The sequence below is a fragment of the Plecotus auritus genome (assembly GCF_963455305.1).
Source record: "Plecotus auritus genome assembly, chromosome: 1".
Lineage (NCBI taxonomy): Eukaryota > Metazoa > Chordata > Mammalia > Chiroptera > Vespertilionidae > Plecotus > Plecotus auritus.
In genome coordinates, this window is record NC_137770.1 from 70,457,093 (window position 1) to 70,484,563 (window position 27,471).

At 41.3% G+C, this 27,471-nt stretch overlaps 1 protein-coding gene across 2 annotated transcripts in view; it reads left to right on the top strand.

Moving 5' to 3' along the window:
* UBR1 (ubiquitin protein ligase E3 component n-recognin 1) overlaps window positions 1-27,471 on the top strand; it is a 166,664-nt gene that overhangs the window by 28,997 nt on the left and 110,196 nt on the right. For both annotated transcript variants that reach the window (XM_080674650.1, XM_080674651.1), the window contains exons 5-12: window positions 6,847-6,977; window positions 11,466-11,604; window positions 12,791-12,853; window positions 13,095-13,218; window positions 13,744-13,851; window positions 14,497-14,585; window positions 17,318-17,416; window positions 18,320-18,477. In XM_080674650.1, the coding sequence (XP_080530776.1) occupies window positions 6,847-6,977; window positions 11,466-11,604; window positions 12,791-12,853; window positions 13,095-13,218; window positions 13,744-13,851; window positions 14,497-14,585; window positions 17,318-17,416; window positions 18,320-18,477 (911 nt within the window). The remainder of the gene's footprint in view (window positions 1-6,846; window positions 6,978-11,465; window positions 11,605-12,790; window positions 12,854-13,094; window positions 13,219-13,743; window positions 13,852-14,496; window positions 14,586-17,317; window positions 17,417-18,319; window positions 18,478-27,471) is intronic.

Sequence of the window (27,471 nt, forward strand, 5' to 3'; positions counted from 1 at the left end):
GTAGCATCAAAAAAATAATAACAAATAACCATAACAATTGATTAACTCATATTGAAGATATAAAAATCCATGAGTTCCTAAGGAAACATATATAAGAAACAGAAATAGATAGAAAGATGAAGTTTGTTGCTATCGTAGTGATTATTGTATCAATTCTTTACTCTAAAAATTGGTAGGAATTGTGTCTCATGGTAAACAAGTATTTCCAGTTGATGAGGCAAAGCTCTTCTTTTTTTTTTGATATATTTTTATTGATTTCAGAGAGGAAGGGAGAGGCAAAGAGAGAGAAACATCAATGATGAGAGAGAATCATTGATCAGCTGACTCCTGCACACCTCCTTCTGGGGATAGAACCTGCAACGGAGTATGTACCCTTGACCAGAATCGAACCCAGGACCCTTCAGTCCGCAGGCCAATACTCTATCCACTGAGCCAAACTGGCTAGATCAAAGCTCTTTTTTCTAGACGAATACTAGCTAGTAGAAAAGGGATACTAGAATAAGAAAAAGCAACCTTTTGCAAGCCCTAAGGAAATCCTATCTAATAAAACAGTAATATGCAAATTGACCATAAATCCGCTACACCCACAAGCCACGCCCACCAGCCAATCAGGAGGGAATATGCAAATAAACTCAACCAAGATGGCTGCAGCCACAGAGAGCAGGAGGGAGGCTTGGGTTTCCCTGGCAATGGAGGAAGCCAAGCTTTCTGCCTGTCCTTGCCGGCCCAGGCCTCCACTCAATGCTACAAAGTTTCAATTATAGAAGATAAATAAAGTCCAACAGAAATGGCAGCAGCCATGGAGCTGGAGAGAGCAGGAGGCTAGGGTTGCCCGCGGTGATGGAGGAAGCCAAGCTTCTGCAGCCCTGGCCTGCTTTGGTCTCCCCTTAAGGCTACAAAGTTTCAATTATAGAAGAAAAATAAGTCCCAACAGAAATGGCTGCCGCCACGGACAGAGCAAAGGCTTGGCTCCACTCCAGGCTACAAAGTTTCAATTGTAGAAGATAAAATAAATCCCAGATACCAGGGCCTCTGCTTGGGTCGCTGGGGGGCATGGCCGGCCTGCAAACCACCACAGGCCCCTCGCCCAGGCCGCCTCACACTCCAAGGGAAGCCCCACCCTGATCCGGGACACCCTTCAGGGCAAACCAGCTGGCCCCCACCCATGCACCAGGCCTCTATCTAATAAAAGAGTAATATGCAGATTGGCCATCACTCCAACACACAAGATGGCTGCCCCCATGTGGTCAAAGATCCTGCCCACATGTGGACACAAGATGGCCACCACAAGATGGCCAGCAGGGGAGGGCAGTTGGGAGGAACCAGGCCTGCAAGGGAGGGAAATTGTGGGCAATCAGGCCATCAGGGGAGGGCAGTTGGGAGGGACCAGGCCTGCAAGGGAGGGCAGTTGGGGGCGATCAAGCCTGCTGGGGAGGGCAGGGCAGTTAAGGGTGACCCAGCTGGCAGAGGAGGGAAGTTGGGGGTGACTGGGTCTGCAGGGAAGGGCAGTTGGGGGGGACCCAGGCCTGCAGTGGAGAGCAGTTGGAGGGGACCATGCCTGCAGGGGAGGGCAGTTAGGGGTGACCAGGCCTGCAGGGGAAGGCAGTTAGGGGCAAACAGGCTGGCAGGGGAGCAGTTAGGCATCAGTCAGGCTGGCAGGGGAGTGATTAGGGGGTGATCAGGCTGGCAGGCAGAAGCGGTTAGGGGCAATCAGGAAGGCAAGCCGGTGAGCAGTTACGAGTCCTGGATTGTGAAAGGGATGTCCGACTGCCCAGTGGGATTGGGCCTAAATGGGCAGTCGGACATCCCTCGAGGGGTCCCAGATTGGAGAGGGTGCAGGCTGGGCTGAGGGACACCCCCCTCCCCCATGCACGAATATCGTGCACCAGGCCTCTAGTATATGATAAATGAGGATCATTAATGGATGTGAAAACCCTTGAGACTTGAGTTGATAAGGAACAATATTCACATGGTTCTAATTTGTCATCTCGTAGATTACTTGCTAGTCATAAGAGAAAATGAAACTTTACAATGGAGGTATCCTACTATCATTCCTGAAACCAGTCATGAATCATAGCTAATAGTGCGTTGATGTGGCATAATGAGCATCATCTGATGTAAAATGCAGTACATAGCTTAACACCTGAAAATCAGTTAATGCAATACACCATATAAATAGAATAATAAATAAAACCATATGATCACAAAAGATATAGCAAAAGCATTTAACTAATTCCAACACACTTTCACGATAAAAAAGACTTAAACTTAATAGAAGGAAACCTCCTCAACCTGATAGAGGGCATCTAGGAAAAACTCACAGCTGTAATTATACTGGATACTGTCTCCCTAAAATCAGGAAGAAGACAAAGATTCTGTTCTTGCTATATCTACTCATTATTGTACTTGAGGTTCTAGCCAGGGCAGTTTGTCAAGAAAAAAGAAATAAAAGGCATACATATTGAAAAGGAAAAAGTAAAACTAGCTCTATTTACAGATGATATAATTTATATAAAATATATAGAAAATCCTAAGGAATCCATTAAAAAATAGTTAGAACTAATAAATCAATTCAGCAAGATTTTCCTATATAATAAAGAGGTAATATGCAAATTGACTGTCACTCCAACACACAAGATGGCCACCCCCATGTGGTCAAAGATGGCTGCCACAAGATGGCCAGCAGGGAAGGACAGTTATGGGCGATCAGGCCTACAGGGAAGGGCAGTTGGGGCGACCAGGCCGGCAGGGAGGGCACTTAGGGGCAATTGGGCCAGCAGGGGAGCAGTTAGGTATCGATCAGGCTGGCAGGGGAGTGGTTTGGGGGTGATCAAGCTGGCAGGCAGAAGCGGTTGGGGCAATCAGGCAGGCAGGCAGGTGAGCAGTTGGGAGCCAGCAGTCCTGGATTGTGAGAGGGATGTCCGACTGCCCGTTTAGGCCCGATCCCACCAGACATCCCTTGAGGGGTCCCAGATTGGAGAGGGTGCAGGCTAGGCTGAGGAACACACACCCCACCCTCCTGCATGAATTTCGTGCACCAGGCCTCTAGTAGGATATAAGATAATCATATAAAAACTAGAGGCCTGGTGCACGAATTCGTGCACCAGTGGGGTTCCTCAGCCTGGCCTGCAGGATCGGGCAGAAACCGCCTCTCCGACATCCCCCTAGGGGTCCCAAATTGCAAGAGGGCGCAGATCAGGCCAAGGGACCCCACCAGTGCATAATCAGGGCCGGGGAGGGACGCGGGAAGTTGGCCAGCTGGGGAGGGCCCGCAGGAGGGCTCTAGGGCGTGTCTGGCCCATCTCGCTCAGTCCCAATCAGCCGGACCCCAGCAGCAAGCTAACCTACCGGTCGGAGTGTCTGCCCCTGGTGGTCAGTGCACGTTATAGCGAGTGGTTGAGTGGCCTTAGCATATTATTAGCATATAACACTTTGATGGGTTGAACATATGACCGGACACTTAGCATATTAAGCTTTTATTATATAGAATTACTTGTATTTCACCCTAGCTGGTTTGGCTCAGTGGATAGAGCGTCAGCCTGTGGACTGAAGGTTCTTGGGTTCAATTCTGGTCAAGGGCACATGCCTGGGTTGTGGGTTCGGTCCCCAGTAAGGGCCGTGCAGGAGGCAGCTGATCATTGATTCTCTCTCATCATTGATGTTTCTATTTCTCCCTCTTCCTTCCTCTCTGAAATCAATAAAAAATATATACATATAAAAAAAGAAGCAAAATAGTGTCTTACTAAAAAACAAAAAAAAATTACTTGTATTTCTATGCACTGTAATGAATATTCTGAAAATGAAAATAATGAAAAAATTCCATTTATTTTCGTATCAAAGAGATAAAATATTTAGGAATAAATTTGAGATAAAATATTTAGGAATAAATTTAAGAAAAGTATGAAATTTATATTTTGAAAATATAAAATATTGGTGAAAGAAATTTAAAAATATCTAAATAAATGGAAAAACATCTCATATTTCTGAAACAGAAGAGTTACTATTTGTTAATATGCAGCCCTTTGTGTGTTTTTTCAAAAGCACCAAGGAATTAACTCAGTTCTTTGCCAACACTGTCTGTCCAGGTGTCTCACAAATTTATACTGGATTTCCACTGGATTTTTTTTAAATATTTTCCTGTGCTCGTATTTATACAGTTAAATGCAAAGATTATTATTATTTTTTAAATATTTTATTGATTTTTTTTTTTTTTTTACAGAGAGGAAGGGAGAGGGAGAGTTAGAAACATTGATGAGAGAGAAACGTCGATCAGCTGCCTCCTGCGCACTCCCTACTGGGTATGTGCCCACAACCAAGGTACATGCCCTTGACTGGAATTGAACCTGGGACCCTTGAGTCTGCAGGCCAACGCTCTATCCATTGAGCCAAACCGGTTAGGGCATGGATTTTTTTTTTTTTTTTTTATCTTAAAGAGCTACTATGATTTTTTTCTTTTCTTTCCTTATTGAGTCCTTTGTTTAAAGCTATTGTGATATAACTTGCATACCATATAAGAAAATTCACCCATTTAAAGTGTATAAGTCAGTGGTTTTTTATTGTATTCATAGAGTTGTGTAACTGTCAGCATAATCTATTATAGAACATTTTCATCACCTCCAAAGAAACCCTATGTCCATTAGCAGTCACTCTCCATTTTTTTCAAACTTCCCAGCCTTAGGCAATTAATTTGTCTCTATAGATTTGCCGAGTTTGGACATCCTATATAATAAAAGCCTAATATGCTAAGTGTCCGACCACTCGTTTGATCAGTTGCTCTGATGTGCACTGACCACCAGGGGGCAGATGCTCCAACCAGTAGTTTAGCTTGCTGCTGGGTCTGGCCAATCGGGACTAGGCGAGACAGGGCCAGACATACCATGGAGCCCTCCCACGGTCCCTCCCTGGCCCCGATAATGCACCAATGGGGTCCCTTGGCCTGGCCTGCACCCTCTCGCAATCCAGGACCCCTCGAGGGATGTCAGAGAGCCGATTTCTGCCCAATCCCTGCAGGCCAGGCTAAGGGACCCCACCAGTGCACGAATTTGTGCACTGGGCCTCTAGTATTTTATAAATGGGAAGATATAATATGTGGTCTTTTGTGATTGGCTTCTTTCACCTAGCATGTTTTCAAGGTTTATCCATATGGTAGCATGTATTTCATTCCTTTTTATGACCAAATAATATTCCAGTGTATAGATATATACCACATATTACTTAGCCATTTATCAGTTGAGGGGCTTTTGAGGTATTTCCACTTTTTGGCTATTAAGAATAATGCTGCTATGATCATTTGTGTATACGTTTTTGTGCAGACATTTTTAAATTTCTCTTTGATAGATACCTAGGAGTGGAATGGCTGGTATCTATCAAAGAGAAATTTAGTATCTCTTTAATACTAAAATAAATGGAATTTTTTCATTAATTTCACTTTCAGAGTATTCATATGTTAACTATGCTTAACATTTTGGACATCTCTTAGACTGTTTTCCAGATTGGCTGCACCATTTTACATTTCTACCAGTAGTGTAAAAGGATTCAGATTTTTCCATATCCTTGCCAACACTTGTTATTATTTGCCTTTTTTGTTATAGTCATCCTAACAGGTGTGAAGAGGTATATCATTGTGATTTTGATTTGCATTTCCATAATGGCTTATGAGAACATTTGGATGCATTTTTTTAGCTGATTGGTTTGAACAAGCCTTTCATTAAGGAGGTAATGTTCTGTAATAAGTTTTTTATGGGAGTCAAAAGACCCAGGTTTTAGTCTTGCTTCTATTATTTATAGGCTCTTTGACCTTGGATGGGTTCTTTATCCTTTAAATGTCATTAATTCTCTGCTTTTCTTACAGAGTGGCTATGGGAATCAGTTTAAATTATGAGAAAAAAATGTTAAAGAATAGTTTATCAATTTTTAGAGAGAGAGGAAGGGAAAAAAGAAATCTTGATGTAACATCGTTCTGTCTCCTGCATACCCCCCACTGGAGATCGAGCCCACAACCCAGGCATGTGCCCTAACCAGAAATCGAACCATCAACCTTTTGGTGCATAGAATGATGCCCAACTGAGCCACACCGGCCAGGGTGTGAGAAAGATTTTTGTAACTTATAAGGGCTAACCAGTAGTTCTCTGATATTATCATAGTCTACTCAGAAAGGCAGAGAACATTCATATGGCAGAGCATCACTAAAAGAGGGGGAAGAGGACAAGGTCCTGTCTCCTTCCTTTCTGTTATCTGTAGCACCAACTTGTCCACAAGGAATTAAACTAAACTGATATGAATAGCAACTTTCTTGAGGTCAACTCGATTTTATTCCTGGAGGATGGTATAATGAACTTATTAAAATAACTAGAGGACTGTTGCACGAAATTCATGCAAGGGGCTCGGCCCTCCCAGTCCTGGCTTCGTCCGGAAGGTCGTCCGGAAGGACGTCCAGAAGATCGTTCAGCTGTCTGGTCTAATTAGCATATTACACTTATATTATTATAGATTATTATAGCCCTGGCTGGTGTGGCTCACTTGGTTTGGTGTCATCCCATGTACTGAAAAGTTGCAGGTTCAATTCTCAGTCAGGGCACATGCCCAGGTTTTGGGCTCATTCCCCAGTAGGGGGCATGCAGGAGGCAGCTAGCTAATTGACGTTTTGCTTTCGTTCATGTTTTTCTCTTTCTCTCCCTCTTCCTTTCTCTAAAAAAAAAAAAAAAAAGAATATCAATTTAAAAATCTTAAAAAAATAAATATACATAATTATTATAAATTAATAACATTATCTTCTTTATCCATTTTATTTGTATACAATATAGTGTGTTTTTCTCTGCTTGGTAGTATGTTTTACTCTGCTTACAGAATTTACGTTGTTCACTGAATGAGGAGGTAATTGCCCAAGCCAGGAAAATGTTCCCTTCAGTGATAAAATACATTGTAGAAATGACTATATGGGAAGAGGAAAAAGAACTGCCTTCTGAACTCCAAATAAGGTGGGAAAATTTTTCAAAAGCTATAAATTTTAGTGATTATTTATATTGCAAAATAAGTGTTGGAAAAATGTTTTTGTTATTTACTGCTTAATTTATTACCATTGCAAATTTTATAGAGAATTATCTTTTGGGAATACTTCCAAAATGTCCATTTATATGAGATGTTCTGCTAGGCGCTAACAGAAGTTAAGCCAAAAAGAAGAGCCTAGTCAGGATCTTCTGACGTTTACGAAAAAACAAACACACAACTATTTGTGGGGTCATGTTCTAAATGATTTTATAAGTCCCTAACAGCCACTTATCCCAGTAGGGAAGTAAGTTATCCAGTTTGATACTGGCCTGGACCAACTTGCAGGCTCCCAGGAGGTTTGTGAACAAAGGTAGAGACTTGGACACAGTGTCTCTCCCTTTAGCCCAGGTCTTTAAGATTAAAAAATGTTTGATGGCCCGGCCAGTGTGGCTCAGTGGTTGAGTATCAACCCATGAACCTGGAGGTCATGGTTCGATTCTCAGTCAGGGCACATGCCCAGATTGTGGGCTTCAATTCCCAGTAGGGGGAGTGCAGGAGGTAGCCGATCAGTGATTCTCTCCTATCATTGATTGATGTTTCTATCTATCTCTCCCTCTCCCTTCCTTTCTCAATGTGTTCCTCAGGTGGGTTATTGTACATTTAAAAAACAAACAACAGTCCTAACCGGTTTGGCTCAGTGGATAGAGCGTCTGCCTGCGGACTGAAAGGTCCCAGGTTCGATTCCAGTCAAGGGCATGTACCTTGGTTGCAGGCACATCTGCAGTAGGAGGTGTGCAGGAGGCAGCTGATCGATGTTTCTCTCTCATCGATGTTTTTAACTCTCTATCTCTTTCCCTTCCTCTCTGTAAAAAATCCATAAAATATATTTAATAAAAAAAGTTTGATGGCGGGAATTAGGAATTGGCCCTTTCCCCTGTTCTTTGGTATATAGGATTATTTCAGTTGTAGATATTTAACATCTTTAAGCTCCAAATCCAGGAATTCCAGGAATAGCCATAAATAAGTTTTCCGAGACTATAATATTTGCTCTTAACTTACAAGTGCAAAAGGGGATTCTAGACCTGATATGAAGATATAATTTGGGCCTTGTGGGTAAATCTAATCACAAATCTATTATTCTTCTTTGAATTTACTAGGTTTCATGGTTTGTTTTATTTTAGGAGAGAAAATTAAGAATTTAAGTTTATAAAGACAATAAACATACTGTTTTACTCTTGCTGGGCCCATAAACTGCTAGGGAAAATACAGGTCATCAGAGATTATGTCCACAAAGGTTTTAATTTCAAATATGTGATAGCATCAGTTAAACCCATTTAAGAATTGTGTTGGTCAACAAAATACTAGTTAGCAATCTGCCTGCCTAAAAAGGGAGAGTTGCTTGAGTGTGGATGTTTATGGAGGCAGCATTGGACTTCAGATTCACAGGTCTGAGTTCTATCCTTCTCACTGCTTATTGGCATTGTGACCATGAAGAAATCCTTTTGAGATTCCATATCCTAAGCTATAAGAGACCCAAGAAAATCTTCCTCTTAGAGTTATGAGAATCAATAATTGAGCGCATTGTAAAACATCTATATAATAAAGAGCCAGGGTCATAACGACCATTACGACCGAAGGCTTAACCAGACTGGAATTCAGTGCTGGGTTGCCGTGGCGACCTGGCACTGACTGGGGTCGCTGCTGGCACCCTGACCCAGCACTGACTGCCTAGGGCAGTGGTCGGCAAACTGCGGCTCACGAGCCGCAGTTTGCCGCTCTGTTGACTAATGAGTTTATCGACCGCTGACCTAGACTCTCGATTCCAATAATTACAGGCTGTTGTTGTTCCTTGTGATTAAGCCCCTATCCCAGTGGTCGGCAAACTCAGTCAACAGAGCGGCAAACCGCAGCTCGCAAGCCGCCATGTGGCTCAAGAGCCACAGTTTGCCGACCACTGGCCTAGGGGACTGCGGATCAGGCCTGGAGAGAGGCCTGCAGAGAGAGAGGCAGGGTCTGATCTCTAGCCTCTGTGGCAGCCGATGATCAGAACTTGCCTCTCTTTCTTTCCTGGCCTGGCCAACAGCGCACCTCCATTTCTCTCCAGGCCTCTACTGGGGCTGCTGATCAGCCCTGCCTTTCTGATCAGGCCCCGTTGATAGGCCCAGAGATGCTGACTGGCATAGAAACTGACCAGTCAGAACCAAGTCTGGTTGAATGTAAGGAGCCAATGGCTGCCAAGGAGGTGGAGCTTTTGACGCTAACTGGCATAGAAACTGACCAATCAGAACCAAATTGGCCGGCAGAGGAGGGCAGTTGGGGGCGAGATCAGGCCGGCAGGGGAGGGCAGTTAGGGGCGATCAGGCCGGCAGGGGAGAGCAGTTAGGAGCGAGATCAGGCCAGCAGGGGAGGGCAGTTGGGGGCAACCAGGCTGGCAGGGGAGGGCAGTTGGGGGTGAGATCAGGCTGGCAGGGGAGAGCAGTTGGGGGCTCAATCAGGCCGGCAGGGGAGGGCCATTGGAGGCGAGATCAGGCCAGCAGGGGAGAGCAGTTGGGGGCAACCAGGCTGGCAGGGGAGGGCCATTGGGGGCGAGATCAGGCCAGCAAGGGAGGGCAGTTAGGGGTGATCAGGCAGGCAGAGGCAGTTGGGGGTGAGATCAGGCCAGCAGGGAAGAGCAGTTGGGGGCTCGATCAGGCCAGCAGGGGAGGGCAGTTAGGGGCGATCAAGCAGGCAGGCAGAGGCAGTTAGGGGTGATCAGACAGGCAGAGACAGTTAGGGGCGATCAGGCAGGCAGGCAGAGAGGTTAGGGGCAATCAGACAGGCAGGCAGGCAGAGGCAGTTAGGGGCGATCAGGCAGGCAGGCAGAAAGGTTAGGGGCAATCAGGCAGGCAGGCAGAGGCAGTTAGGGGTGATCAGGCAGGCAGAGGCAGTTGGGGGTGAGATCAGGCCAGCAGGGAAGAGCAGTTGGGGGCTTGATCAGGCCGGCAGGGGAGGGCAGTTAGGGGCGATCAGGCAGGCATGCAGAGGGGTTAGGGGCAATCAGACAGGCAGGCAGGTGAGTGGTTAGGAGCCATCGGTCACAGATTGTGAGAGGAGTGTCCAAATGCCGGTTTAAGCCCGAACCCATAGGAATTGGGCCTAAACTGGTGGTCAGACATCCCCCAAGAGGTCCCCTATTGGAGTGGGTGCAGGCTGGGCTGAGGGAACCGCCCCCCCCCCCATGCACGAATTTCGTGCACTGGGTCTCTAGTATTATATAAACTGTTGAAAACTGATAATATCTAAATTTGTGTAGCCCATGACAACTGTTTTCACATGTTTTATAAGATTCTCACACCAGTCTTAAATGTAGACATTATCCTCTTCTTAGAGATGTAAGAGGTATTGTCATCTCAACAAGATTAAAAGCCTAAGCCACCCAAATGTCTATAAGGTCCCTCACTCAGTCAAATGGTAGTGCCCACACTTTAAATCTATATACTTAAAAAAAAACTTAAATGTACTGTAAGACCAGAAATATAAGGTAGAACAAAAATAAATTCAATAAAAACTAAATGTCAATAAAATGTTACTATTATTGCCTGTTTGAAGGTTCTGAGTCTGAGGCCTTTCTTCCTTTGTCAAGATGAGAAGTTAGCAAAGTTAAGAGTGGTATTAAAACCATGACACTGGCCTGGACCAACTTCCAGGTTCCCAGGAGGTTGTGAACAAAGGTAGGGACTTGGGCACCGTGTCTCCCTTTAGCCCAGGTCTTTAAGATTAAAAAATGTTTGCTAGCCCGGCCAGTGTGGCTCAGTCATTGAGCATCAACCCATGAACCTGGAGATATGGTTTGATTCCCCGTCAGGGCACATGCCCGGTTGCGGACTCAATCCCCAGTGGGGGCGTGCAGGAAGTAGCCAATCAATGATTCTCTCTCATCATTGATGTTTCTATCTCTCCCTCTCCCTCTTTCATTGTGTTCCTGCCACTAAAATGACAATAATAATCTACACCCAGCCATGATGGCTCAGTGGTTGAGCATCGACCTGTGAACCAGGAGGTCATGGTTAGATTCCCAGTCAGGGCACATGCCCGGGTTGCAGGCTCGGTCCCCAGTAGGGGGCGTGCAGGAAGCAGCCAATCAATGATTCTGTCTCATTGATGTTTCTATCTCTCCCTCTCCCTTCCTCTCTGAAATCAATAAAAATATATTTTAAGAAAGTAAAAAAATAAACTGACAGTAATCATCTGTATCTGGAAGTGATAAAAAAAAGTTGGGGAAAAGTGATGGAAAAGGTAATACTTTTATTAGGGTTTTTAAAATTCCACAGTACTGTACTATGTAAAATAATTTCCTATATGAGTATTATAGTGGTACTTTCTCATATGTAAGAACTTACACAATGCTGCTTTGGTACATATGTCATATATTATTTTAGCCTATTTTTCATATTTTCCTTTGTTGCAATATCTGAATGCTTATCTTATTTTTTAAACAGGGAGAAAAATGAAAGATACTATTGTGTCCTTTTTAATGACGAACACCATTCATATGACCATGTCATATACAGTCTACAAAGAGCTCTTGACTGTGAGCTTGCAGAGGCCCAGTTGCATACCACTGCCATAGACAAAGAGGTTTGTGAGCTTCTTTTGAATTATTGTACTGTCTTATATCAGTTCCTGAAGTTAGGTGTTGACTGAGCCCTTGCCAAGTGCTTTAGTATCGTGTTAGGTACAACCATCTTCTTCACCCATTTCTTATATCCTACACAAACTGGTTAAAACTTGAATTTTCTACGTGTGTATCATAGTTGTAGATAACTATAACTTTCCTCTTTTAAGTCTAAGTAATTAGAAAGGTGGCTGAATGTATTTGGCAAAGAGTAAAGAATGTTGGCTCAACTTCAGTCCATTTCTCTAATTTTTATTGAATGAATGAATAAATGTGTGAATTATTAAAAGTGGATCATTTCTGAGGTTTTAATATTCATTAAAACTATTTTTAGAATAATATTGATTTATGGCTCAGCTTTTATTTCATTTCCATCCAAAGCAATGAGTTCCTCAGGTGTATAGAAAGACTATTTAACACAATCCTGCCCTAGAGAGGAGTGTAATATAGTGAACAAAGCAGCATGGCATTAGTAATTAGTGTAGTGATTCTAGGGCTTGAGGAAACAACATCCTGGCCACACCTCTAACCCACTAGTGGACCTTAAGTGTGTTATGCAACACATGCTGAGGAACTTCGAGTTTATTCATGAGAAGTACTTATTTATTTATTTTTATTGATTTCAGAGAGGAAGGGAGAGGGGGAGAGAGACAAGAAACATTAGTCATGAGAGAGAATCTATTGGCTGCTTCCTGTACCTTCCCTACTGGGGATCAAGCCCACAACCCAGGCATGTGCCGTTGACCGACATCAAACATGGCACTCTTCAGTCTGCCGGCCAACGTTCTCCACTGACCCAAACTGGCTGGGGCTATGCATGAGAAGTATTTAAAGCATATAGCAGGAGTTTAGTAAACCTCAGTTATTATTATCAGATGAATATAGAGTACACTACAAAAAGTAAAGAACTGACATCTTGCTAGGCAGGAAATCTAAAACCCTAAAGTATAGAAATTCTCTACTAGTGGTATTAAAAGTTCTGGAACTACCCAAAGGTGTTAAACTTTTGTGATTATCTTTAATCTTTTAACTTTTAGGCAGTTGACAAATGATTAATAATTAAGAACTCAATAGGTTTTTGGGCTATATATTACTAATTGATTAGGATTGTCATTCTGCTATTTAATTCTCATGTTTGTCTATAATTAGGGTCGTCGGGCTGTTAAAGCTGGTGCTTTTGCTGCTTGCCAGGAAGCAAAGGAAGATATAAAGGTAATTTTCTGAATTAGGGCCAAAGAGAACGTAAGAGGAATGCACATTATAAGAACCCAAGTAAAACAACAATCTTTTTGAAATGGGTTTTGCATCCTAAGTAAAGATAGGGTTGATGCATTTGGACTCAGAGATTTTGAACTGCAATGGTCATGTAATTTCTTTTTTAAAGAATAGATTACTTAGTTAAAACAAAACTTTTAAAACTAGGGTGTTTTTTTTATATTCCTTTTATTTGTAGAGTCATTCAGAAAATGTCTCTCAACATCCACTTCATGTAGAAGTATTACACTCTGAAGTTATGGCTCATCAGAAATTTGCTTTACGTCTTGGCTCCTGGATGAACAAAATTATGAGCTATTCAAGTAAGCATATAGTCTAATACTGTGTTGTTGTTTTAAATAGCTACAAATTAAAAATATTAAGTATAAAATAAAATTTTTTAATGTATTGCCGAAACCGGTTTGGCTCAGTGGATAGAGCGTCGGCCTGGGGACTGAAAGGTCCCGGGTTCGATTCCGGTCAAGGGCATGTACCTTGGTTGCGGGCACATCCTCAGTGGGACGTGTGCAGGAGGCAGCTGATCGATGTTTCTCTCTCATCGATGTTTCTAGCTCTCTATCCCTCTCCCTTCCTCTCTGTGAAATATCAATAAAATATATTTTAAAAAAAATTAAAAAAATTTTTAATGTATTTTGATTAATTTTCAGAAATGCATTTCAAGTACTGTAAATAATATTTTATTGGCCCTTGATTCTATGATGTTGACAGAATTGTCCTTGTTATCAAATGTTCAAAGATCAATGTTAATTTTTTCACATTCTATAGGAAACATACTTTTGGGAGAAATGTTATAAGAATAAATATTATGTGATGGCTTTTTTTTGTAGGTGATTTTAGACAGATCTTTTGCCAAGCATGCCTTAGAGAAGAACCTGGCTCTGAGAATCCCTGTCTCATAAGCAGGTTAATGCTTTGGGATGCAAAGCTTTATAAAGGTAGGTGGATCTTTGCTTATGCTGTTTGCTATGAAGCAAAGGAAAATTATGACCTTAAAATGGAGCTATGATCTCTTTTATTTACTAATATCAATGATCTTGGTTTATAAGATAAACGTTAAGGTAAGATCAACCAATCAATATGTATTCTTCTGTGTTGAAACTCGGGGATACTGCCTTTTAATTATAGTGCCTTTTCATTTAATCGGGGTCAGTAAAAGAAGTATGTATATGTATGTAGTGCCATTATTAAAGCTGTACTAATATTCATTTTTATAAATCTAAACAAAGAACAAAAAGTGAAAGGTAAGAGAAAAAGACTAAAGGGGATGGAAAAGGGAAGAATAAAGAGTAAGAGTAGTTTTGAGTGAAATAGAATGAAAAAGAATGGAGAAATGTTGGGAGAGGTAGAATGAAGTAAGATAAAGTAGTGAGAAGACTACAGAAAAAGAAGAAAAAGGCCATACATGTATATATTTTAAATTCTATCTATTAAACATTAATGTGATAAATGCTACTCATATTTGAGTCCTTGAGGTCTACTAGCATGTGAAATAATTTTATAATATTTTGCCACTTCTAATAGCTGGAATGTTTTTTTTGCCTTGGTGATACTACCCCACTTCCCCCAAAAATGATTTATAGGTGCCCGTAAGATCCTTCACGAATTGATCTTCAGCAGTTTTTTTATGGAGATGGAATACAAAAAATTCTTTGCTATGGAATTTGTAAAGGTAATTGCTCTTTATAAATAGATATCAATAAATAGAAATAGAAAACATTTTTATAAATGAAGTAATAGAAACAAAGGGGATAATTATGAATCCAGAATTTAATTTTATGATTCATTTCTTTGTCAAACATTTTTTTATTTTCACATTTGGTAGTATGGAAACAGTAGTCTGGGAGAGGAGAAAGGTGGGAAATGACCTATTATTTGCTGAGACAGAAAATAGGAAGTTATCACATTCATTCATCCTTCCTAATCATTTGCCTGTTAATATAACAAGAATAGAAGTGACTAGTTGAAAGTCATAGCAGGGAAAAGGAACATATAAGAATGCTAGTGTCCTGGCCAGTTTGGCTCAGTGGATGGAGCATCGGCCTGCAGATATAAGGGTCCCAGGTTCGATTCTGGTCAAGGCACAGGCCCAGATTGCATGCTCGATCCCAAGTAGGGGATGTGCAGGAGGCAGCCAATCAATGATTCTCTCTCATCATTGATGTTTCTATCTCTCCCTCTTCCTTCCTCTCTGAAATAAATTAAAAAATACACACACACGCTAGAGGCTCAGTGCATGAAATTCGTGCACAGTTGGGGGGGTCCCTCAGCCCGGCCTGCACCCTCTGCAATCCAGGACCACTCAGGGGATGTCCTACTGCCTCTCACAATCTGGGACCGCTGGCTCCTAACCGCTCGCCCGCCTGCCTGCCTGATCACCCCAGCCCCTCTGCCTGCCTGCCTGCCTGCCTGATCGCCCCTAACCACCTCTGCTTGCCTGCCTGATCGCCCCTAACTGCCCCTTGCTGGCCTGATCACCCCTAACTGCCTCTGCCTCGCCCCACACCCAGGACCCAGGATTCCCTCCTCCAGCCGGTCGCAGGCACCCGGGACCCGGGCTTCCCTCCCTCTGGCTGTCCGCAGGCACCCAGGACCCAGGCCGGCTTCGCCCGGGCTGGCCACAGCCGCAGGGGACCATGGGTGAGCGACTTTGCCTGGGCCGCAGCTGCAGGCGCCCGGGACCACGGGGCATGCGGCTTGTCCCTCTCCCGGGCTGCAGCCCCAGCTGCTGGTGCCTGGGACTGCGGGGCACATGGCTTGTCCCTCTCCTGGGCTGGGCCGCAGGTGCAGGCGCAGCCACTGGCGCCCAGGACCCCACGGCGTGTGCGGCTTGTCCCTCTCGCGGGCCGCAGGCGCAGCCACTGGCACCTGGGACCGCAGGGCAGGCGTCTTATTTCTCTCCCAGGCTGCAGCCTGGCTGGTCCCCATTCCTCTCTCACGAGCTCATTTGTGCCTGGCTGATCCCCATTCCTCTCTCCCTGGTGTTGAGGTGTCTGAGTCATTTCTGCGTGATGGTGTGAGTGTGTGATGACCATTTGCATATTAGCTCTTTATTATATAGGAGGATGTTTTAAAAAAATGCTAAAGGGAGGCAGGAATTATATGGGCAAGAGTTCTGTTTTGCCTTATGTAAGGTATCCAATAAATACTTGTTAGGTTCCTCTGATATTGAATTGCAGGCAGTTCTATAAAAGTTAAAACAGGGCAGAGGTAGGACCCAGAATAAAACTGGAAGCAGAAAGCGAAATAATGATTGTTAAAGGCAAATGATAATGTAGGGTAAGATCCCTTACTCCCTGAATTTTAGAAGTAGATTATTAAAAGTAACTAAGACATTTGGTTTCTTGAAAGGTGATGACAACTCAGGTTGTCAACTCTATTCTTCTAAAATTCTTTAGAGATACAATATTGAACCATATGTGTAATCTGAAAGGAAATTATTTTCTTATACAAAATCAGTTCTCTTTACTAAGATGATATTTTTTGTATGCAGTGGGTACCTCTTAAAATCTATGGGAATTCTAATCGATAAAATTAAATATGTAGATCAAGGATCTAACACTATGCTTGATACATGACTGAATGTATTATTTTTTTTTTTGTCTCCCAGTATATTAGGATTTATTTTCAGCTGGTATGCACCAGTATGGATAAGAAATTATGTACAGCCAGCATCCATTCTGTTTAAGGCTAGATTGAATCTGATTGGTTAGTTTTCTGGTTCATATCACTTTATAAGTACTTGGAATATAGATCATGCCCTATACCATTGGGATAGAATTTGCTAGCGGCTGCCCCAGATCTTATTTGGAGGAAGGATATACTGCACCATTGCAGTCCTCTGTGATTTTTTACCTGTGTTTGTGTGTTTTGTGCATTTTGTTGTTTGTTTGTTTTTAACATTTATTTATTTATTTATTTATTTATTTATTTATTTATTTAAAGCCTCACCAGAAGATATTTTTCCCATTGATTTTTGGAGAGAGTAGGAGGGAGGGTGGGAAGGGAAGGAGAGATGTGAGAGAGACACATCGATTGGTTGCCTCTTGCACATACCCCGGGAATTGAATACTTGACCAGGAATTAAACCCATGACCCTTTGGTGAGTGGGCTGATGCTCTAACGACCTTGTCATACCAGCGAGAGCTGCATTTTTTTTTTTTATAGTTCTCACTTCCAACTCTGTGAGATTGGGCAGTTGAATTCATGTTTGGTCTCTTGTTCATTATTTTCTTTCTAATATATTTTTGTTGACCATATTATCTCCCATCAAGAAATAGGAATTATAATACTTGTCATTTTATATATAGAAACAGATTTGCAGCAGCTGTTAAAATTGGGATTTTTAAGTTTTCAGTAGTCATTTTAATTGATTCTCCACTTATTACTTATTATATCTTTCAGTATTATAAACAGCTGCAGAAAGAATATATCAGTGATGATCATGACAGAAGTATCTCTATAACTGCACTGTCAGTTCAGATGTTTACTGTTCCTACTCTGGTATGTATTAATAATTTCTTTGCAATCTTTCTAAGTAAAACTTGTTTTGTTTTTTAAGAATTTTAGCTTAGTGTTGATTCAAAACAATGTCAAAATCATTATGTTGAGCTAATTTCATCTGGAAAATTGAATATGTGGTATCTGCATGTGAATAATATATTAATGGTATCCAAAGACAAGGTAACTTGTGAAGTGGGGAATGATGGCACTGCCTTTGTCTTAAAGTCCTGATCCTTACATGTGAATTCCAGAGTTTATTTCTCAGTTTTAAGAGTAACTTAGGAGCAATGCCTTTTCAATACCAATTTTTTTTTTTTTTTTTTTTTTTTTTTTTTTTTTTTTTTTGCTTTTTTGTTGTCCTTTAGTTACTGGGGTGAGTGGATAGATTAAGATAAAGCAGGTGTAGGGTATGACTGCAGCATTGTGGGAGATATAGTGCTGCATAGACGTGGGAGGAGAGTGGAGGATTCTGCTTTCTTTTTGTACTACTTTTTTTCCTATTTCTTTTGGACAGTTTGGCTAACTATACTTTCCCATCTCAAAGTCCAGAGAAAAGGATGGAAAGAGATAGTGGACTGGGAGTTAGGGGGATGTGCCATAATAAATAATAATGTGATAGAAGTTATGAAGTATATCTATGATTGTTCTATTTTTGCTCATTGTGTGATTGCCTATGGTAAGCATTATATAAATAATCTTAGTAATGGGTTTGGGGTGTCCAGACAGGCATTTTCTAGTTATTGAGGAATAGGGAATTTTTTACTTTTAGAAAATAGCTTCTCAGAAATTGCTGTTCTGTGAAACTAAGGACTGTGTTTGATGTTCAGTAAACATATTTTAAAAATGACTCACTGACCAAACAAATAAGTTAATAGTAAAGGTAACATTTGAAATATTCTGCAGGCTCGACATCTTATTGAAGAGCAGAATGTTATTTCTATCATTACTGAAACTTTGCTAGAAGTTTTGCCTGAGTACTTGGATAGGAACAACAAATTCAACTTCCAGGGTTATAGCCAGGACAAATTGGGAAGAGTATATGCTGTTATATGTGATCTAAAGTAAGTTGTTCGAGTCAAAAGGTGAGGGTACTTATTAAACACACTGTGCTTATTTGTTCTGTCTTGTAAATAAACCTCTGATGCTTTCGGTTATCTAAGATTCAGTTTATAATGAGAAGTAAAAAGAACTCTTACTGTCTCATGTCAATAAATGTTTTAAGTGAAGGCTTCTTATAGAGTTAAAACTAAGTTAATAATGAAGGGGCCTGTCATAGTAACTTAGGATCACTAAATGAATCTCCATCATAATTACTATGCCTTCCACTCAGTTCCACTTCTGTACTTTGGTTCTGTCCCTCTTGTATAGTCTCTTCGGGCGTAGTTTCAGATGATCTAATTGGTGTGAATTTCTTTTTAACTCCCTTTTTCATACATGTAACCAAGTTATTGATATTCATCAGTGGTTTCTTAAGTTTTTCTCCTTGAAGAAAGTGGAGAGTTTTGTTTTAAACTAAAATAGAAATCACATGATTAATCTTGGGATTGTTGGACCTAAAAGGAAATTTATTTTAGAAATAAATGGTGAATATTATAAGGGTTGTAATATCAACTATTCAATAAGTCATAAACTTAAAAAAAATCCTTTCTTTTAAGAATATATTAAGATAAAATGTATTTCATTTAGTTTGCTATTTAAAATGAAGGGCTCCATGACATAATTATTTCTAGTCCCGAGGGGGAATAATCAAATTTTGTCCACTTCTTCTAGTGACCATGTAGGGTATGGAGAGATGGAAACAAATAGACTTCCAAACCAACCTAGAAATAGTTTAATCTATTTAAAAAATACATTTGAAAGATTTCTGGAAGTATGCCTTAGATCCTTGATATTACTGAGGAAAATGCTTCCAGACCTTTTCAAATTGCTCAATTTCTAAATATGATTATAACATATAAATCTTTCTTTAAAGTTCAGTAAATGATTATGTTATCACATCTTCAGGACAAGTAGAGATGGTGGAAGAATTCAGTAGTGAGTTACCATTTAGCTATTGTGATTCACAAATTCTGCATAAATTATGTATTAGGCAAAACAAACAAAAAATATACAAAAACTCCAATGGAGTGCTTATAGTTATCAGTGTTAAATTAGTGTATTCATCATTTTTTGGTCTACTGTACAGGAAAAATCTCTTTGCTGTGGCTCTCATTACTGTGAAGTATACTTGTAACTGTGTTATTTTTATATCCAGAAAAGAGATGCATTGTCACATCACTGTCTCATCATATTTTATTTTATGGATCTCTGATAATAGTTACTCTCTATGGTGAATAATTTAGAGTCAGGACATCCCTGCATACCCATATGATAAAACTTTAAGAGATCCTGGTTTGGAAGGCAACTTTAAAGTTTTCACACTCTTTTGATGCTTACAAGTTCTCTTCTACATCCTTACCTAAATAGAGATATCTCTGATGAAAAGGAAAAGGGAAAGGGAACATATTTTGAGCACCTGTTCAACAGATACTGTTCTAGGTTTCACTTTAACTCACTCTCACAAGTGTCCTCTGTTCCTTTTTTTTTTTTAAATATATTTTTATTTCAGAAAGGAAGGGAGAGGGGCAGAGATAAAAAACATCAATGATGAGAGAGAATCATTGATAGGCTATCTCCTACATGCCCCACACTGGGGATGGAGCCCACAACTGGGCATGTGTCCTGACCAGGAATTGAACCATGACCTCCTGGTTCATAGGTCAGCACTCAACCATTGAGCCACACCAGCCTGGCTTCTGTTCTTTTTTAGAAACTGTAATGTGCTAAGGAGCTTTACTTATTTCACCTTGTTTTATTCTTACAATATTCTTATAAGGTAGGTGATTTAATTTTTTTTTAATAAATCTTTATTGTTCAGATTATTACAGTTGTTCCTCTTTTTTACCCCCATAGCTCCCCTCCACCCGGTTCCCACCCCACCCTCTGCCCTTACCTCCCCCGCATTGCCCTCATCCATAGGTGTATGATTTTTGTCCATTCTCTTCCTGCACCCCCCACACCCCCTCCCCGAGAATTGTCAGTCCACTCCCTTTCTATGCCCCTGATTCTATTATATTCACCAGTTTATTCTGTTCATCAGATTTTTTATTCACTTGATTTTTAGATTCACTTGTTGATAGATATGTATTTGTTGTTCATAATTTTTATCTTTACCTTTTTCTTCTTCTTCCTCTTCTTAAAGAATACCTTTCAGCATTTCATATAATACTGGTTTGGTGGTGATGAACTCCTTTAGCTTTTCCTTATCTGTGAAGCTCTTTATCTGACCTTCAATTCTGAATGATAGCTTTGCTGGGTAGAGTAATCTTGGTTGTAGGTTCTTGCTATTCATCACTTTGAATATTTCTTGCCACTCCTGTCTGGCCTGCATAGTTACTGTTGAGAAATCAGCTGACAATCGTATGGGTGCTCCCTTGTAGGTAATTAACTGTTTTTCTCTTGCTGCTTTTAATATTCTTTGTCTTTTGCTCTTGGCCTTTTAATTATGATGTGTCTTGGTGTGGGCCTCTTTGGATTCCTTTTGTTTGGGGTTCTGTGCACTTCCTGGACTTGTAAATCTATTTCTTTCACCAGGTGGGGGAAGTTTTCAGTCATTATTTCTTCAAATAGGTTTTCAGTATCTTGCTCTCTCTCTTCTTCTGGCACCCCCATAATTCGGATGTTGGTACGCTTGAAGTTGTCCCAGAGGCTCCTTACACTATCTTCAACTTTTTGGATTGTTTTTTCTTTTTGCTTTACCAGTTGGGTGTTTTTTGCTTCTTTGTATTTCAAATCTTTGACTTGATTCTTGCGATCCTCTAGTCTGCTGTTGGATCTCTGTATGTTATTTTTTATTTCAGTCAGTGTATGCTTAATTTCTAGTTGGTCCTTTTGCATATCCTCGAGGATCTCGCTAAATTTATTGGCCTTTTCTAGAAAATTCTTGAAAAACCTTATAAATGTGGTTTTGAACTCTATATCCAGTTATTTGCTTTCCTCCATTTCTTTCATTTGTGATCTGTTTCTTTGTCTCCACATTTTGGCTGCTTCCCTGTGTTGATAGAGTGGCTTTGTGTGCTAGGGCCCAGTGGCTCAGCCTCCCCAGTCACCTGAGGTGGACACTCTTGGTGGGCCCCTTTGTGGGCTGTGTGCACAGTCTTGTTGTAGTTAAGCCTTGATTGATGTTGGTATCACTGGGAGGAATTTACCTCCAGGCCAATAGGCTGTGAGGATCAGCTGTGTCTACGCTGGGAGAACTTCTATGCTGGAGACACCCTTATGAGACAAGACTTGCTTCAGTGGGGCTTTAGTGCTCACTGAGTCTGCCCCCTGAGTGTGTCCTTCATGGATCTGAGGAGTTGTAATCTGGATGGTCCCACTCTGACCCCTGGGTACACTGGCTCTTGGATCTCCAAGGAGGTGCTAATTTAGCCTCTGCCTGAGGCCACCCAGCAGGAGGTACGGAGAGATCTGCAGATTTCTCTTCTTTGTTTGGGTTTTGGAGGTGCCCAGATGAGGCCCAGCTGTGAAGCAATGCAAGCTGCTGCGGGGCCTTGGGCCTTCTTTTGGGTGTTCTGGGTCTCACTGACTCAGCTGCAGTTTGTTAGGTAAGATTAGAATTCAAAGGACCAGGCTATTTATATGCAAAAGCCTCTGCCTCAGCTTGGATAGGGTGGAGTCTCAGGGCGGAGCAAACAACAATGGCTTGGTGGGGCGGGATCTCAGGGTGGAGCACACAGCAATGGCTTCCTGTCAGCCCTGCCCTAAGAGGCCCCTGGGTCTCAGTGTCCTGCGGTAATCGCTGCAAGCACCTCTGAGAGAAAGCCGCCCTTGAGTTTCACCCGCTGCCAGACAGTCCAGTTTTCCCCCGTATGAGTCTGGGTACCCAGAGTCTTGCCCAGTACTGGAGTTCAGAGCAGTCGGGAGCTTTTGTCTCCCTCACAATTGAGAAAGCCAGCCGTGTACTCAGTTGCCAGCCCTCTCCACACGTGCACCTCCCTCTCTGTGCATGCGCCTCCGTACCTCTGCCTTCTGCAGCTCCTGTGAGTCTCAGTGTACTTTTCTCTTTCCTTCTAGTTGTAGAATTTCCACTCAGCCAGCCTTCCTGTGGTTCTGGATGGTGTTCGTTTTGTTTTTTAGTTATAGTTTTGAAATTGTTGTGTGAGGCAGCAGTTTAGGTGTTTACCTATGCTGCCATCTGGGTTTCTCCCTTGGTAGGTGATTTAATTTTATTTTTAGATTATAATCATTTGCCTAAGGTCACAGAGCTTGTAAGTAGCAGACCTTGAATCTGAGCCCAGCTCTGTTTATTTATATAACTCAAATTCTTTTCACTTCATCTTTTAGCCTCACAAAATAAATATCAATAAAACTTTCTCTGAAACTTAGCCTAAAACATCAATCAGATATACCCTTCATTTAACAAATAGCTATTGAGTCCCATTTTCTCAGTCATTCTTGGTAGAAATTTTGCAGTCATATCTTATTTTTACTATTTCCCCATAGACTTATTTATTCACCACTTCTTTCTGAACCCAGCTTTTAAATCAGAAATAACCACAAATATTTAATGTCTTTTAAATGTTTCCAGAATAAAGTCTAAATTCTTCCAGAATTTGTAGCTCTCCATAAACTTACCATATATGCTACTAATGTGACTGTAGCATTTAACATTTGTTAGTACTAGTAGAAGTTCTGTTAAGTCTGCCTCAGAAAATTTTCATTCTCTCAAACCAGTGTATTCCAACCATTGAGTAGCCCTGTCCAGCTGTTAGAAGTTCATTAGTTTATATTGAACTCTGTCTTTTTGTAGCTTTTCTTCTGTAGTTCTATGTTTCCCTTTGTCCATTCAGATCTTCAGTTCTCATTTAACTTGAAGATAGCAGGCATATCTGCCAAGTCTTCACTGGTTAAGTTTCATTAGTTTCCTTAGCTATACACTTTTCATATTTAAAATTCCTTCTAAATTATTGTCCTCCTCTACTGAACCGGTTCTAGTTGAATGTATACCATTTAAGCTAGTTGTGAAGAAATGAACACAGTACTCTGAGGTCTGCATAGTAGAAGGAAGGGATTGTTATACTGGGATCATTTTATTTTACTTTTTATTGTTTTTTGTGTTTTGCTTTTTTGTTAATACTCACCTGAGGATATTTTTCTATTGATTTTTAGAAAGAGTGGAAGGGAGGGGGAGAGACAAGAGAGAAACACAGGGGCCAGGGAGTGAACCTGCAACTGAGATATGTGCCCTTGACTGGAATTGAACCTGGGACCCTTCAGTCCACAGGCTGACACTCTATCCACTGAGCCAAACTGGCTAGGTCTATACCGCAATCATTTTAAATAATAAACCTCTATTAATTTAGTTTCATTTCTCATTCACTCTCTGTGGGTATTTGGTGGGATACTTTGTTTCTCAGTTGCTAATCATTGTGAAAATGAAACTTAGAAAAGAGAAGCAGTTAACTTTGGTTCTATTAAGTAAATATTACCCTTTTGTTACTTTAACCCAGGGATGGAGAACCTTTGTTCTGCCAAGGGCCATTTGAATATTTATAACATCATTCAAGGGCCATACAGATTTATCAGCTTAAAAATTAGCCTGCTATATTTGGTCAGATATTTAATTAACTCACCCCTAATGCCTTGGCAGGGCCAGACCACATGATTTCGAGGGCCTTATAATAATGGCCCATGGGCTAGACCAGGGGTGGGCAAACTTTTTGACTCGAGGGCCACAATGGGTTCTTAAACTGGACCGGAGGGCCGGAACAAAAGCATGGATGGAGTGTTTGTGTGAACTAATATAAATTCAAAGTAAAGGAGTGGAGGGGAGAACAAGAGAACCCTCCGCTCTGTTGGCTCCGCGGGCCAGATAGAACAGGCCGGATCCGGCCCGCGGGCCATAGTTTGCCCACGGCTGGGGTAGACATTCCTCACGCCTGCAACTTGCTCCTATTTCTAAAAAGGATAGTAGACTCTCAAACCAAATCACCCCCTTACTCTCCCATCCTTACCTTGCTTTTCTTCTTCCCCTTCCACTGCTTTTGCCACCTATTTTTATCTTCAGACTCCTTTTCTTTTCCTTTCCTTCATTATTATTTTCTCTCTTCTTATCCCTCACATCTTCTCTACTTGCTAGGTCTGCTAGGCATGAACTATGCGAGGTTACTAAAAACTAGAAATATAAATTCTCTAGAACAGTGCTTTTCAAATTTTAATATGAATACAAATCAGTTGGGGAGCTTGTTAAAATGCAGAGTTTTGTTCACTAGGTCTGACTAGAGCCCAGGCGTCTGCATTTCTAAAGAATACCCAGATAATGCTGATGCTTTTCATTTGTATACCATACTTTTAGAAAACAACCAAACTTTGATGTCATTTGTTCACTGTGAGATCGTAAACTTTAGTCCAGTGGTTCTCAACCTTTCTAATGCCACGACCCTTTAATACAATTCCTCATGTTGTGGTGACCCCCAACCATAAAATTATTTTTGTTGCTACTTCATAACTGTAATTTCGCTACTGTTAATGAATCATAATGTAAATATCTGTGTTTTCCGATGGCGACCCTGCTCAGGACCCACAGGTTGAGAACCCCTGCTGTAGAGCCTAAGACCATCGGAAAACACAGATATTTACATTACAATTCATTAACAGTAGCAAAATTACAATTATGAAGTAGCAACAAAAATAATTTTATGGTTGGGGGTCACCACAACATGAGGATCTGTATTAAAGGGTCGCTGCATTAGAAAGGTTGAGAACCACTGCTTTAGTCTTTTTTATCTTTACTGTTGGCGGGGAGAGGAGAGAGGACATCTGTAATACCCTCAAAATAAAGATTTTTTTAAAAAGATTTAGAGCCCTGGCCAGTTTTTCTTAATGGTTAGAGTGTTGGCCCACCCTCAAAAGGGTTGTGGGTTCAATTCCCAGTCCCGGTTGGAGCGCAAGCAGGAGGCAACCAATTGATGTGTCTCTCACATGGATGTTTCTCTCTCCCCCTCGCCCCCTGCCTTCCACTGTCTCTAAAAAAATCAATGGAAAAAATATCCTCACTCCTCCCATGAGCCTTTAAAAGAAAGAAAAAAGAAAAGAAAGAAAGAAAGAAAGATTTAGAAAGGTTATTAGTGTATGATTATATTTTTAACATATTAATAGATATCTAGAGAAAGGGAAAATTAAACTACAATTCTTACTATCTTTACAAAGTAAAAAAATATTTTTCCTATCTTTGTTGCCTTATCTTCTATGTTCCTACTTTACTTCCTTTGTATTTTTTTTAATTTAATAAATCTTTATTGTTCAGATTATTACAATTGTTCCTCTTTTTTCTCCCATAGCTCCCCTCCACCTGGTTCCCACCCCACCCTCTGCCCTTACCTCCCCGGCATTGTCCTCATCCATAGGTGTACGATTTTTGTCCAGTCTCTTCCCACACCCCCCATACCCCTTTCCCCTGAGAATTGTCAGTCCACTCCCTTTCTAAGCACCAGATTCTATTATATTCACCAGTATATTTTGTTCATCAGATTTTTAATTCACTTGATTTTTAGATTCACTTGTTGATAGATATGTATTTGTTGTTCATAATTTTTATCTTTACCTTTTTCTTCTTCTTCCTCTTCTTAAAGAATACCTTTCAGCATTTCATATAATACTGGTTTGGTGGTGATGAACTCCTTTAGCTTTTCCTTATCTGTGAAGCTCTTTATCTGACCTTCAATTCTGAATGATAGCTTTGCTGGGTAGAGTAATCTTGGTTGTAGGTTCTTGCTATTCATCACTTTGAATATTTCTTGCCACTCCTGTCTGGCCTGCATAGTTACTGTTGAGAAATCAGCTGACAATCGTATGGGTGCTCCCTTGTAGGTAATTAACTGTTTTTCTCTTGCTGCTTTTAATATTCTTTGTCTTTTGCTCTTGGCCTTTTAATTATGATGTGTCTTGGTGTGGGCCTCTTTGGATTCCTTTTGTTTGGGGTTCTGTGCACTTCCTGGACTTGTAAATCTATTTCTTTCACCAGGTGGGGGAAGTTTTCAGTCATTATTTCTTCAAATAGGTTTTCAGTATCTTGCTCTCTCTCTTCTTCTGGCACCCCCATAATTCGGATGTTGGTACGCTTGAAGTTGTCCCAGAGGCTCCTTACACTATCTTCAACTTTTTGGATTGTTTTTTCTTTTTGCTTTACCAGTTGGGTGTTTTTTGCTTCTTTGTATTTCAAATCTTTGACTTGATTCTTGCGATCCTCTAGTCTGCTGTTGGATCTCTGTATGTTATTTTTTATTTCAGTCAGTGTATGCTTAATTTCTAGTTGGTCCTTTTGCATATCCTCGAGGATCTCGCTAAATTTATTGGCCTTTTCTAGAAAATTCTTGAAAAACCTTATAAATGTGGTTTTGAACTCTATATCCAGTTATTTGCTTTCCTCCATTTCTTTCATTTGTGATCTGTTTCTTTGTCTCCACATTTTGGCTGCTTCCCTGTGTTGATAGAGTGGCTTTGTGTGCTAGGGCCCAGTGGCTCAGCCTCCCCAGTCACCTGAGGTGGACACTCTTGGTGGGCCCCTTTGTGGGCTGTGTGCACAGTCTTGTTGTAGTTAAGCCTTGATTGATGTTGGTATCACTGGGAGGAATTTACCTCCAGGCCAATAGGCTGTGAGGATCAGCTGTGTCTACGCTGGGAGAACTTCTATGCTGGAGACACCCTTATGAGACAAGACTTGCTTCAGTGGGGCTTTAGTGCTCACTGAGTCTGCCCCCTGAGTGTGTCCTTCATGGATCTGAGGAGTTGTAATCTGGATGGTCCCACTCTGACCCCTGGGTACACTGGCTCTTGGATCTCCAAGGAGGTGCTAATTTAGCCTCTGCCTGAGGCCACCCAGCAGGAGGTACGGAGAGATCTGCAGATTTCTCTTCTTTGTTTGGGTTTTGGAGGTGCCCAGATGAGGCCCAGCTGTGAAGCAATGCAAGCTGCTGCGGGGCCTTGGGCCTTCTTTTGGGTGTTCTGGGTCTCAC